Source organism: Oryx dammah, unplaced genomic scaffold (assembly GCF_014754425.2).
Source record: "Oryx dammah isolate SB20612 unplaced genomic scaffold, SCBI_Odam_1.1 HiC_scaffold_16, whole genome shotgun sequence".
Taxonomy (NCBI): Eukaryota; Metazoa; Chordata; class Mammalia; order Artiodactyla; family Bovidae; genus Oryx; species Oryx dammah.
In genome coordinates, this window is record NW_024070200.1 from 38,486,767 (window position 1) to 38,500,787 (window position 14,021).

Sequence of the window (14,021 nt, forward strand, 5' to 3'; positions counted from 1 at the left end):
TCACTCACTCACTCACCAACTGTATGATCAGAATCACACACACACACGTGCACACGCACACACACAGGCACTTACTAAAAACTGTATGATCAGAATCCCTTTCTCCAGAGGTGATTTGTAGATCGGCATTCCTTCATTACGTACACATTTCAGGTCCCCATGCTTTATCACCTCACCTGTCACACACACACAAAAAAGGTTTACTTATGAAATAGGAAGATGGACAACAGCCTGGAGCCTGGGGTAGGCCCAAGTGCCCTTAGCGCAGCAGGCTAAGGCAGGGGTCATGGAGCATCTGACTAGAAAGCTGGTCCTGGCCAGAATGGTCCCTGTCAAAGGAACTGGCTGGGTGAAGGGGATGAGAGGAGGGTGGGAGCAGAACCCTTTCTGATCCATGTGCTGGGCTCCTGCAGTGTATGCAAGGAGAAGGGGCTGGAGCCTCCATCATAAAGCAGGTTTAAAAACGTGAACTAGGAACCAACACTCAGTTTGGGAAAACAGGGCTATTATGTTAGTCTGCCTCTTCAGATATTACAAAATGACTTTCCCATGAGTGGGAGGAGATTCTCCTCCTCACAGACTCGAGCAGAGCTTGGAGCAGGAATCGGCCTCGAAGGAGCCCGGGAGGAGAGCTCAAAAGGCACAGAGGTCTCCTCACACACCCGTGGGCTGGAGCTGGCCTGGCTTGCACTTGCTGGGTCTTACATTTCTACACTTTTTCAGAAGGTATCATGGGAGCTCAGCACCCCCAGAGCACTTGCTGCTGCTGCTAAGTCGCTTCAGTCGTGTCCGACTCTGTGCGACCCCAGAGACGGCAGCCCACCAGGCTCCCCTGTCCCTGGGATTCTCCAGGCAAGAGTACTAGAGTGGGGTGCCATTTCCTTCTCCACCAGAGCACTTGGTTCACCCCAAATTTAAAAATATTTTTTCCTTCCAAATATGAAGAGAGATAAAAGGGTTTCTTTTTTTAAAGTATGCCTTTCAGCTCAGTAATGAAAATGGGTAGAGAAATAAATACCCAGGAAAAAATATGAACAGCGAGGGGCAAACATTTATTTAGCATCCCACTCTCCTGGATGAATGCTCTGCAGAGGAGATCTTTTGAAGTATCTCATGGGAATTTTTCAAAATAAAGTGTGTGGAGGACTCTCTCCTTGGGGGTCATTCAGCACAGGGCTGTATGGCTCACACAGAGCCCTTAGAGCTGCTGATGGCAGCCTTAGCCAAACAGCCCCATGCTACTGGGCTTGTCATGGTTTTCATTTTGTTTTTAAATAGCTTTCTGTCTCTCTCTTCCTATCAGGTGTCACTTCTTATTGCTCTCAGCACAGCTCCTCAGGCTTCTGCTTTAACTCACTGAGGGCAAGGAAACCCTGGGATCAAGTGTGGACAACCACATGTAAGACAGGGAGAAGAGGATGACTTGGCTCTTCGGTGAGGTACAGCTCCGCCTTCAGGCAGGGCAGTCACAACCTGCTGAAGCTCTTAAGGCACTTTTTTCTCTAACCTCCTGATTCTCAGCCATTTTCAAGACAGCCTAAGGGGCTCTAGCAAGGAAGGCAATACAACAGCAAAAGAAGTAAGAGGAAATGAATGAAGGAAAGAGAAATAAGCCGAAACAACAAAAGAAGAGCTGAAAAGAAAAGGGGAGGACTAAAAAAAAAAAAAAGATAAATGGTCAAAAAGAAAAAACAAGTGAAATCTCCAGTAGGAGGTTTTCCAGACACCCTGCCCCCTTGTAACTAAGCAAAGAAATGGGTTTCTCAGGGTTCACTGCTTCTCTCCCTCTGGGGCTCGCCTCCTCTCTCCTGTCCTTGTGGCTGGGATTAGTTGGGAGGCAGCAAGGAGACCTGGGCTCCCATCCCATGGCACGGGCCCCAGCTCCAGGGAGCTCGGCCAAGGATGAGCTTTCCCAAAGAAGTCACACAGCATCCCAAAGATGCCACCCAGCTCCTATTTCCACAAGGGCTGGAATCAGGGTTGAGGTAATGTTAGGGGACACTGGACATGATACCAGGGGTCTTGGGCACACACCCACTCACAACCTAGGGCTTTGTGCAAACTACAATCCTCAAACTCTCCTACGCAAGTGAGGGGAGGAACTGGGTATCTTGGGAGGCTTACAAATGGAATCTAAAGGAAGATGTTGTATTTTTTAATGCATATTTGTATTATAGTGCAGTGCTTTCCCTCAATCCTTAAGTAGATCTATATGCAAACACAGAACAAAAAATCAACTGGTAAAATTTTAACAATAGGCAAATCATGTATCAGTGGGTCTCGTGCTACTTTTATTTTCACAACTTTTTGTTAAGTTTTAAATTGTTTCCAAATAAAATGTAAAAGACAAAACACAACCTCTGATCAAGACTGGGGCATATAATTCCATTTCATTTATAACCCAGAAAAAGAAGAAACAGAAAGCGCCAAAAAGGAAAGTGGCAGAGAAAGAGAACAGGCCAGAAAAGGGAAGAGAGAAATGGATACAGAAAAGGCCCAGAAGGTGGTTGGGGAGACCAGGTGGCTCACCCCACTGGACTGCAGGGTCTTGATTATTTCCACTGCTGTTGGACAGGCTCACTGGCTGGTTACCTCCAAGCCCAGCCCTGAACCCATCCCATGGAGCTTTAAATCTCAGATGCCCACATGAAAAGTTAGACTCCCCAGCAGTGAGGGGACCAGAACAGCACTGCTCATGGCCAGTGATGGGGTCACGAGCATCTGGGTGGCTCAGCCACCACTGCACCCATCTGGACACTCTCTGACATGGACAACTGACGGAAGTGAGTCGAGGGTCCCAGCCTGGTCTCTCTCCCCTCTCCCCACAGCCCCTTCCAGGCAGGTGCTCTGAGGCCCTAGCTGCAGGGAGCACTAGCCCTCCTGGGAGCTGGGAGCCTGACATCTAGACACGTGCTGGCAGGCTGAGCTCTCAGGCCCATGAGAATCCTTCTGGTTCAGAGGTAGCTCCCTCCAGCTCCTGTGCATGTGTGCAGATAAGCAGTTCTGTAGATGCCACCAAGGGTAAGCTGGCAGGCGATGGCATTTTTCAGGAATATTCTATTTTAAAATGTCTCATATGTAATCAACAACAGAGAGGCAAGAGGAATGTGGATGAATCAGCACAGATCACCACGTGATAGGGAAAAAAACCACCTATTATCAGCTGTGTTTTATTACACAAAAGTTAATTTTTTAAAAATTTTAAGTCAGATTGGCAGGTTCCAGGTAGAATTTTAGATCCCCAGAGATTCCAACTCTGAAGTTTTTTTCAAGCAGACTATAAAAGAAATTCACAAAATTCGCGAGTCTCTACTGATGACTTTAAATTTACAAAAAATCAAGTCACAACTTAAATGTGAAACCAAGGTTAAGTTGCCAGGATCATCGGGCCAAACAGAACAACTACAATGAAACACACATTTGAAACATTACCTGATTTGGATGTAATAACAAGGACTCGATCATCCAGTGTTTTTATCGTCTTCTTAAAGCCACAAAGGGCTTCAGAAAGCTGAATTTTCATTTTCATGATCAAGTCATGGCCTCGTCTCTGAAAGACACTATGATCCTTCTGATCAAGCACAATTATGACATCACCAGGCTCCAGCTCGGGCTCCTGATCTCCTTCTCCATGAAATAGTATCTTTTGCCCATCTTTCATACCTATGAAACATCATCCCTTTCTGATTAGCCATTTCTCTTAAAAACCATACTTTCAACAAAGCTTTTGAAGAAGGCTTCACAGAGCCCTTTGGGGGTTTCTTTACTCATCAAACCTCCCAACTTTGCGCAGGCCTGGGGCTGGGAATACCACTGACAAAGAGGCCCACTCCCCTCCACATATCCCGGGTCCTCAGCCAAATGTACAGCAGGGAGAATGGGAAACAAGGCTGCCACCTCGAGCACAGTGCAGCCGTGCACTGTCTGCCAGGCCCCAGCACCACAGCTGACAGCGGGCTGTGAGCACACATCCGCTTCCTGATGCACAAGCAGCGCTCTAACGAGTCTCATGTGCACCCAGGCACAGGGCCAAGTCCCTCAACCTGTGTGTTGGTTTGGGTACTGAACTGTGTACTTTGGTCTCATCTCTCACCTAAAATATATTCTCTGGATTAGAAAGACGCAAAATTATCAGGGGAGTAGCTAAGAGGGGAAAAGCCCTTAAAATGATGCCCCCGGCAAAATGAATAGCAGGGGTAAGGTGCTGGATTTGGGAGAATCTGCTGCAACAGAGGGGAAATGTGTGGAGGAAAGGGATGCACAGCTATGCAGACGTACATGAGCTCTCACAACCAATGCACAACAAAAGCCATTAGCAAGAGCACTCCAAATGACTCTAAAAGATGGTTTGAGAATTGCAAGGGAGGACAATTAACCAAAATCAAGGTCAACTGACTTCCGGAGCATCAGAAAACCTTAAAAAGAAGTTGCCAGGGAGGGCAATTTTCCAAAATCAAGGTCAAATGACTTTCGGAGCATCAGAAAACCTTAAAAAGAAATTGCTTTGGATTGGTAGAGTTGATGGCACACACTAAGGGTATCTAAACACCAGCTGTGCTGTGGCTCCTCTCCCTGATGCCTAACCTGCGTGCTCCATACTCAGCACCTGAGGGGCACTTCTGCCAGCCTGGGGTGCTTGTGCGGTGCTGCCTCACCTTTCTCCACATGCACCTCGATAATCTTCTTCTCTCGGACGACCTTGGCACCATTGCAGCTCTCGCAGCGGTCCTTGGGGTTGATGCGCTCCCCCTGGCCCTTGCACTCGATGCACACGGTCTGGATCTGCTGCACCATGCCCGGCCCAATCTGCTGGATGTGAATCTGCATCCCTCGCCCCTTGCACACCGGGCACTTCTCCACAGACCCCTTCTTCCCACCAACGCCTGCGGGCAGACAGGAACGAGGCTGTACTCTTCCCTTAAAAGAGGCTCTGCTGGACGCCACCACAGAAGGGTGATGAGCCATGAAACTGGACACTGTGGTCTGAATTCTATTCACAGTCATAAAAAGCCATGTGGGAGAGTCTGGATGATTCTAGCCAAGCAGACAATATCCAGATATTAACATGTGATCGCAAATATTTGTGGTTTTGGCTGTGCCAAGGCAAATTCATCACTTTAATGTCACCAACTATTTTCTTCCACCACAGCGTGGAAAAACACCCATGCCTACACATGACCATGGAGGCTGGAGAACACACCCCTCCCACAGGAGCAGCTACCCAGCCCAGCCACTTCTCTGTGGGACAGCATGTGACGAAGTCACTGCATCCGACTTTTCTTGAAAAATTAGATTTTAAAAACCCACGCTAATTACATTTACGTTTAAGTCAAGGACAGTAAACTATGGCCGGCTACAAGGTTTTGTAAATAAATCTTTATAATAGACAGGTAAATCATCTGTTTATTTATCTGTTTATTTCCTGTCTATGGCTGCTTTTGCATTAAGAGTTCAATAGTTAGGACAGACACAGTATGGCTCACAGAGCCCAAAATATCTACCATCTGGCCCTTTACAGCAAAAGTGTGCTGACCCCTAGGGCTGGGTGAACTATCTTCATCTTTATATTTTTAAAATAATTGACAACACATTAAATAAATGTGCAATCCAAATAAAAGATGTACAGGGCCAAATAAAATGGGTTTGGCCCTCAGGCCATCTGTTTGTAATTTCTGACCTTCATATTTGAAAAGATCAATTGTTTTTCTCTGAATTGTAAAACAATAAGAATTGTTTCCAGATCTGAGGAACCAGAACTATGAGACTCATTCAGAAATGAATCCTTACCTTCACATTTCTCACAAATTACATTTTTCTGGAGAGCCAATTTCTTTGTGACTCCATTATATAAATCTTCAAGAGTTACAGACAACTGATGTACCACATTCTTGCCTTACCGAGGAGAAAGAAACCAATTAGCAATACTGTATCGAATATACCACTGTATTAAATACCACATATATGACCTTTAGTTTTATGAAGTCTCCAGAGACTCGGACTGTGCCCGTTGTCATTCATTCCCTTCCCTGGGGGAGGCAAAGCTTCAGTTACACCTGGCCCACCTTCTGGCCCTCTGCCAATATGAGAACTAATACCTTTTCCAGCTATGGGCTAATTATTCAATCATTTATAGATGTCAGTCAACAAAGACTTTCCATCTTTATTTTCTAAGAACAAATCTGAGAATGAGAGATCAATGAGGAAACCCATTATGTTAACCAGTGAGACTGGTGAAGCAGGTTCCCCATGAAAAGAGACCTTTCCTTACAGATGACACACGCAGTCAGTCTCTGGACCTTCAACTGAAACTCTTTCTTGAACATAATGCCCTTTACTTTTTGAGCCCTTCTGTGACTTGTGACTGACTGCAAACTCTCACCCGTGGAAGTCCTGTCTGTCCACCCAGGACAGTGGGCCCTTCATCTTTAGGGAGGACACCTGTCTGCTCTGGTGCCATCCCAGCCTCTCGGGACCCACTGCATCAGGTCCCCCTCTGGGGCCTCAGACCTCAGGGCTCTCGAGGTCTGAGAGATGGACTGAGATGAGTCCTCATGTCAAGGACTGAGATGCTGTCCTTGGTTATTCACTGTCATCCTTAAGAGATGACTTAATTAAGGGTGTGAAGTTGTTCATCTCAAGACAGTGAGAGCTGGGCAAGAAGATACCCAAAGGTTTTAATCACATCCACACCGTCAATTATATGAGCAGGCAAAGCACCCAGACAACAGGGTAAAGATTTTTGCCTAATAAACACTTTGTGATTTTTAGCACACTATATTCACAGAATTGACAGCCAAGGTTTTCAAAGCCCAAAGTCAATTATAATGTGAGAATCGGTATAGCCTTCTTCATCCAGGGGCCTCTTGTTGACACCAAACCACCCTTCTTAAACCTCAAGACAGAGCTTGTTTATTTTGATTTCATTCAGGATTGTAATAGGCTTGGCTATCTATCTGGTTTTGAGGTCTAAAGCAGAGTACCAGCTGCAAGCTGGACAGGGGAAGGGGGCTATGAGAGACCACTGGTAATAGTCAGAGGTGACAGCGAGAGCCTGACAGGAGGTAAGAGAGAGAAAAATGAGGAAGAACAAACCCCAGAATTTAAAAACAGAGCCCTGGGGCCATTCCACCAAGAACTAAGTTCCTCACTCACCTCTGGGGATGAAGCTGCTAGTCCTAATGCATTCTGAAGAGATGGGCAAGGTAGTTTCTTTTATAAAGATGTTCAAACATCAAGGGGTGAGTTTTATTACCAGAGAATCTCCTGAGGAGGCTGAGGAAATGAGGCTGCACTCTGCATGGCAGAACACCAGCCAGAAACAGAGCCCGCCGGCCCCACCCGGGTCAGGAGACGCGGGGAGGAGGCGCACTCGGCAGAGTCATCGGCACTAACCACAGGAGCTGCCATCACGGCTCTGAGGACACTGGGAGTCTGACCCCAACAAGAGAGAACAGGAGGGTAAGGTAATCTTGACCTTCCCCTTCCTCCTCACCACCATTTGCTCCTTTGTGGGGGCGGAGGGGGGTGGAGCACACCATTTGGGGGACCTTAGTTCCCCGACTAGGAATTGAACCAAGGCCCCAAAAGTAAAAGGGAGGAATCCTTAGCACTGGACCACCAGGGAATTCACCATCTGCTCCTTTATATGTGGGGCTTGGAGAGCGTCAGGCAATTAACTACTAGCTGTACTGAGAGACTCCGGGTAGCCTGGATACTAGGCAAGTGATGAACTACTTAAAGTTAATGATTTCCCAAACACGGTAACTATACCCTTTTAAGGCAAGATCCCTCTTGATTCCAGTAACACATACAATTTGGAAACTAAAACCTGCTTAGCGTCTTTACTTACCTCTTCTCTCTCGAGCCATCCGTCCTCCACCACCAAAGAACATGTCAAAGATGTCCATGGGGGAAGAGAAGCTGGGGCTGCCAGAGCCTCCTTCCTTAATGGCCTGTTCACCACCCTGGTCATAAATGTCCCTTTTCTTTGGATCTGAAAGCACTTCATATGCCTGGGATATGAGCTTAAACTTTAAAAGAAAAAAAAAAAAGATTAAAGAGAGAGAGAGAAGGTTTGAGTTGTTTATGAAGCAAACTCACCATATGAATGCAGTAACAAAGGGATTCTGCATCCAACCCCCCAAAACTGGTGGGTCTGTATGTTATTTGGAACCTGACTTTGCCATTCAATCCCCTTGTAGCGTGGGATACACAGGGCATGCATTCCTACAGGATGAGAGGCAGGACCACTGCCTCTCTGCAGAGGGGAAGGATACAGAGCGGTAGGAAGGACTCTCTGCCTCCTCAGGCTGCACCAGACAGGAAGAAGTGGAGCAGAACTAAGATGCCACAAGACCAGGCCAGGGCTTAACCTACAACCAGAAAAGGCCCAGCGCTCCCAGCATACTGCTGGCTTTCCAGCTCAGGGGGGATGCTTTCCTAGTTCACTAGCATGAAATTCAACTACAAACATCTTGTGAGCAACACTCTGCATTTGGGCTGCAGACAGCATGCATAAAACTGTCCTGATCACCCCTCAAAGTCCCTCCTCTCTTGCAGTCTCCCTCATATCTCACTTATTGGCAATGCCAAAACCTCATTTCCTCTCCCTCACATCTCATCTGTCAACAAATCCTTCTGATGCTACCTTCAAAAGTCTATTTCCAGTGCCCTAAGACAGACAAAACACCCAAGTCTGCCAAAAATGTATTTTGTAATCCAATTGTAAGAAAAGAATCAGAGAACCCAAACTGTAGTAGCAAAACTCCAGGTGGCACTAGTGGTAAGGAACTTGCCTGCAATGCAGGAGACGTAAGAGGCCAGGTTTCAACCCCTGGGGTGGGAAGAACCCCTGGAGGAGGGCATGGCAACCCACTCCAGTATTGTTGCCTGGAGAATCCCATGGACAGAGGAGCCTGGCGGGCTACAATCCGTGGAGTCGCTAAGAATCAGCCACGACTGAAGTGTCTAGCATGCATGCACACACACACTGCAAAACTAAAAGACAGGAAAACTAAATGTAACACGTGACCCTGAACTGGATTCTGTATTGAATCTTACACTGGAGGAAAAAACGGCTACAAAGGACACTGGAACAACTGGAAAAACAGGAATTTTTTTCTCAATGTTAATTGGATAATTTTTCAATGTTAATTTGATAACTGTAATATGCTTATGTGGGGCTTCTCAGGTGGTGCTAGTAGTAAAGAATCCGTCTGCTGATGCAGGAGATGCCGGTTCTATCCCTGGGTTGGGAAGATCCCCTGGAGGAGTAAATGGCACTCCAGTATTCTTGCCTAGAAAATCCCATGGATAGAGGAGTCTGACTATGGTTTACATAACTATGGTTATGTAAAAGATATTGTTTTTCCCAGGAGAAACATTTAGGGCTGACAGGTTATGATGTGTGCAACTTACTTTCAAAAGCTTTAGCAGATAATAGTAATAGAGATGGGGAAAGCAAATGTGGCGACATATTTATAATCAGTGAAAGTGGGTGAAAGAAACACATGTTTGTTGTACCATTCTTGTCTTCTCTGTAGATACAGAGAAGTTTTTAACATAAATCACTATAAAATATCCAAAATCCATCCCTTCTCACCACCGCTGCCGGCCCAGGCACAGGCCACCCTCTTTAGCCTGGATAACAGCAGTGACTTCCTAGTGGATTCCTACCTTCCACCCTCAGCCCAGCTTTCAGTCTTCTGCACCCAGCAGCCAGAACTTGCCAGCTAATCATGTCAACCCTCTGCCTCGAGCCTTTCAAGGGGCCCATTTCACTTGGAGTAAAACCTAATTCTTATTCTCATCTACAAGCTCAATTTGACACCACTGCCTCCAGCTCCCCAAAATTCTGCTTGGGCTCTACTGGCCTCCTCACTGCTCCCCAACCCTGAGCACTTACTGGTGGGGCTGTGTCCCCCTCTGCAATGTCAGTTCCCCGAGGACAGGGAGTTAGGTCAGCTGTGTCCACTAGCATATCCAAGCCTAAAACGCTGCCGAGCACGTAGAAGGCACTTGGGAAATACTTGTTACATGAATGGCTCGATTCTGGGAATTGAGAAATGAATAAATGAGATAGAGTCTTGGTTCTTCAGAGGTATGGTTTAGTCTGTGAGACAGATGTCTATATAAACATCCTATAATGTAGATGGCTCCAGAAAGCATACAGGAAAAAAAGTGCTCTGAATATATAAATATGGAAATGACAGAGACACTAGGTTTTCTCCTGTACTGCAGATCCCAGATGGAGATCTAATAAGTAATAATAAATAATCTATGATAGCTAATAAGTAATAGCTAACCGGGTAATTTAAAAAACTGTCTCAGAGACAGCAGAGTCATACTCAAGGTAGTTAGGTCTTTTGACATATTGAGTCTCGCACACCATTTCTGTAAAGAAAGAGGCAGCATTCACTGCTACTCCTTTCCACAGCAGAAAAAGAAGGTTTAGGGATGAGGTGCAAGGCACGGAACATCAGAAAGCAACCAGGCCAGGCTTCCCCGAGAGAGTCCCTGGGGTCTGCACTGGGCAAATATACTTCATGAAGTATATTCACTAGGTAAGTATACTAGGTGAGTATATTCATTAGGTAAATATCCACTAGGTAAATATACTTCATGTCCGCTAGAAACACTCACCAAATATTATGGATACTTGAAAAGACACTTGCACTTAACAGAACAGGTGGTTAATCTACAAAGGAAAAGGAATGCCCTTTTCCTTGTGGCATTCAACTAGAAGCCAGATCTCAGGTGGGCATGGGGCTCCCACAACCCTGGGGGTCTCAGCGTTCCAGAGTCTAATTCAGGTCTGTGCCTGACCCCGCTCTCACAGCAGGAGATTAGTACTCTGTCCAGCTCACCTTTCAGACAGCAATAATCTGCCATAGGACTGCTTTGTTTTTTTTCTTTTGGTCTCTGCTGCAGCGTGTGGGCTTCACAGCCTTGCGGCATGTGGGATCTTAGTCCCCTGACCAAGGATCCAACAACCTTCATGCCCTGCACTGGAAGGCAGATTCTTAACTACTGTGCCACCAGTGAAGTCCCTGCCACGGGACTTTTAGTAAGATTATTATGCAGCTGGAAAAATGGCTTTGGAGACTATGCAGCAACTTGGGAAAGCACTGATGGCAAAATACTAACTGGTGAGGGAAAAAGACCTATGTGCCCAGATGCCCGCATACAATCACTCTGGAAAAAGGCTGGGAGGAAGCACAGCCACAGCAGTGAGGGTCATGTGGACTTGGTGGGTTTTCCTCAATATCCTGACATTTCCTGTACAGTGCTGCCCTCTTCATATTTTTGAATTTGAACGTCTGTCATTCAAACTAAAAGTTACAATGAAATTGGCCCAATGAGCAAACTCATCTCCAAAGCTGGCTGGGGTTAACAGCCACGACTCTACCCCGCCAGTCACGGCCCCCGAGAGGGACTCGCTTACCGACACACTGCCTGTGTGTCTTTCAGAAAACCAGCTGCAGAAAAGTAGAGACTCCACACAGGGCACCTGACAACAAACACAGGCAGCCAGTGCTTAGCAACACAGGACAACAGGGCACAAAACAAAGGCCAGCACCCCAGCAGCCTTCTCAGTGGCCCTGGAGCAAGGAGCAAGGGACTGGCTTAGTCTACTGTTGAAGAGATGTTAGTACAGTGACTAACTTAGCAGGAAAAAAATAAAAAAAGGTTCCGCCTATGGCAGATGAAGTAGACAAGAACCAAACAGGCTCGCACAAAGAAGCAAAGGCCGACACATTGTGCCCAGTACATAGAAGGACCAGAAAGGAGACATCCGGTGAATGAACGCATGAGTCCTCTCTAGGCAACCTATAGTAGAGTTTCTACAAACTCTGTCCCCAGTCACCTCAACCCCTTTCGTTTCTGGGGAATATGGGCAGCATAATTAAAGGAGGTTGAGAACAAGTGGTTCACACTATGGTCAGAGGCAGTCCCCTGGAAGAAGTTTTAGCTGAGAACTAAATTAAAGGGCTTTATCTCCTTCATCGACGGTGGGGAGAGAGAAGTACTGTATTCCTGAAACATCATAGAACCCCTCCCCTACCTCCCTCTAAGCTGAAAGGGACCTGCCAGACACTTCAAGAGTCTCACTTACATGACACTAATTCAATACCTGGTTATAAATATTAGTTTAAAACAAATCAACCATCTCTGCTCAGACAGGTATACATATATGCAAGGCAACACCTACAGAAATGTATGACTGGTCAAGTATAATTTTAAAAAAAGCTTCAGAACACCAGCAGCCGACTCACTCCAACTGCAGGCACACAGCCATGATTTACGCTTGGACAGCGCTCTGAGATCTGACCTGAACCGGGGTCAGAGGCTGTCCCACACACTGCCCCTGAAAGGTGAAATCAGAAGCCTGGCTGTACTCTCCTTAAAGGATGTTCTCAGAACAGCCTACAATGAATATAGGGAGCAAATCTATGAATCACCAACACTACATAAAAAGCCAGTGACTTTCAAAGCTACAGTAAGCCACCTAAATATAGATGAGAAAGAACACAAGTAACAGACAAATGGTCTTACAGGAAAGCATTTTAAACTTGTGACAGCCACACTCGGCACATGTGGCTAAATATAAACATTCTATCACTGTTGCCACCCAGCCAACCTTCTTAGGCAGCTTTCTCCAGCTTGCAAACGCTCCCACAGACAGGTATTTTGATACTGGCGCTGTTTCGGGCAAGTCTAAGTGCTAGAGGAGTGAACTACGGCTTCAAAAGTGGTCCAAGTGTCATTGCTATTACCTACTACAAAACCCCACCTCCCAACAACCATCCAGGACATCCCAAGTTTTATAAGACAACAGCAAGAAGTCAGAGGAGGAGTGAGAAGGCCAATAAGCTTTCCCAAGGATAAATGCCTCATCCTTCTAATCACCTACTCTGGTGGGTAAGAAGCCTCGGGCATAAAAAGCAGGTTGATTCTTCTCCCATGAACAGGATGAAAAAGTTTCATTTAGGCCTTTCATTTACGTATGCAGAGCATTTTTTAGCCTATTATTGGTCCTTAAGGTCAACTGCGGGTCATCGGTCACAGAAAACCCAGAATGTTCATATAAAATGATGTCAGGTTAAAGATCTCCATGTCCCTGTCTAATAAAGAAAAGGTGATTATTCAGTGTCTGACAATCTTGATTAGGCAGGAGATAGGCACACAGGACAAAGTCAGCCATTCTCCAGGGGGACACCGAGATGTCCAAGGTACTGGTTCAGATTAAAGAAATTCATCTCCAAGGCTTGTGCATCCACAGGGAAAACCAGAACAAGACTAACTCAAATCCAGTCGTTCCCAGCAGGAACACAACTTCTGATTGCGTGTGCCTCAGTTTCCCTGCGTGCTGGCAGCCTTTCCTAGAGGAATGTCCGCAAACCCTAGGAGAACGGGGGGCCCCACGTTTCCGTCCCGGCCCTCCCCCGCATTCGGAGGCGCCCCCTAAACACTTGTGGAGCGAACAGAGGAATGAATGGGCCGAGCGGGGAGTCGCCAGGGGTCACCAGTCCCGATACTCCGCCCGGCGAGCCTGGGGCTCGGCGAAGTGCCCTCCGTCTGACCGCGCCGCGCCCCCTCGGCCTCGGGCCACCCCAGGCCCCGGCCCGGCCCGGCCCCGCGGCGGGGTGCGCGCGGCACCTGGCGACCGCCTCATCAACAAGCGCGGCTCGGATTCCCCGCCGCCTTCAATAATTCACAGCCCCCGAGCTGCGGGCTGAATAATTGACGGCGGGCCCCGCGCGAGCCCGGCCCGCGCCGCCCCGAGCCCGGCCAGCACCTTCTCGCCCTCATCCGGGTTCTTGTCTGGGTGGTACTTGAGCGCCAGCTTCCGATAGGCCTTCTTGATCTCCTCCGGGGAGGCGCTGGGCTTCACCCCCAGGATGTCATAGTACTGGGTCTCCTTCACCATCTTGTCTCTGCGGGGTGGGGCGGGCAGGACGGTCAGCGCGCCCCGGACGCCCCCGCCGGGCCCCTGGCCCGCGCCCCCGCCGCCCGCCCGC

At 47.4% G+C, this 14,021-nt stretch overlaps 1 protein-coding gene across 2 annotated transcripts in view; it reads right to left on the bottom strand.

Annotated features, from left to right (window-relative positions):
- DNAJA4 (DnaJ heat shock protein family (Hsp40) member A4) overlaps positions 1–14,021 on the bottom strand; it is a 17,077-nt gene that overhangs the window by 2,141 nt on the left and 915 nt on the right. For both annotated transcript variants that reach the window (XM_040257360.1, XM_040257361.1), the window contains exons 2-7: positions 13,799–13,937; positions 7,850–8,030; positions 5,788–5,892; positions 4,656–4,883; positions 3,433–3,663; positions 76–176 (exon numbers count right to left, since the gene is read on the bottom strand). In XM_040257360.1, coding sequence (XP_040113294.1) covers positions 76–176; positions 3,433–3,663; positions 4,656–4,883; positions 5,788–5,892; positions 7,850–8,030; positions 13,799–13,937 — 985 coding nt within the window. The remainder of the gene's footprint in view (positions 1–75; positions 177–3,432; positions 3,664–4,655; positions 4,884–5,787; positions 5,893–7,849; positions 8,031–13,798; positions 13,938–14,021) is intronic.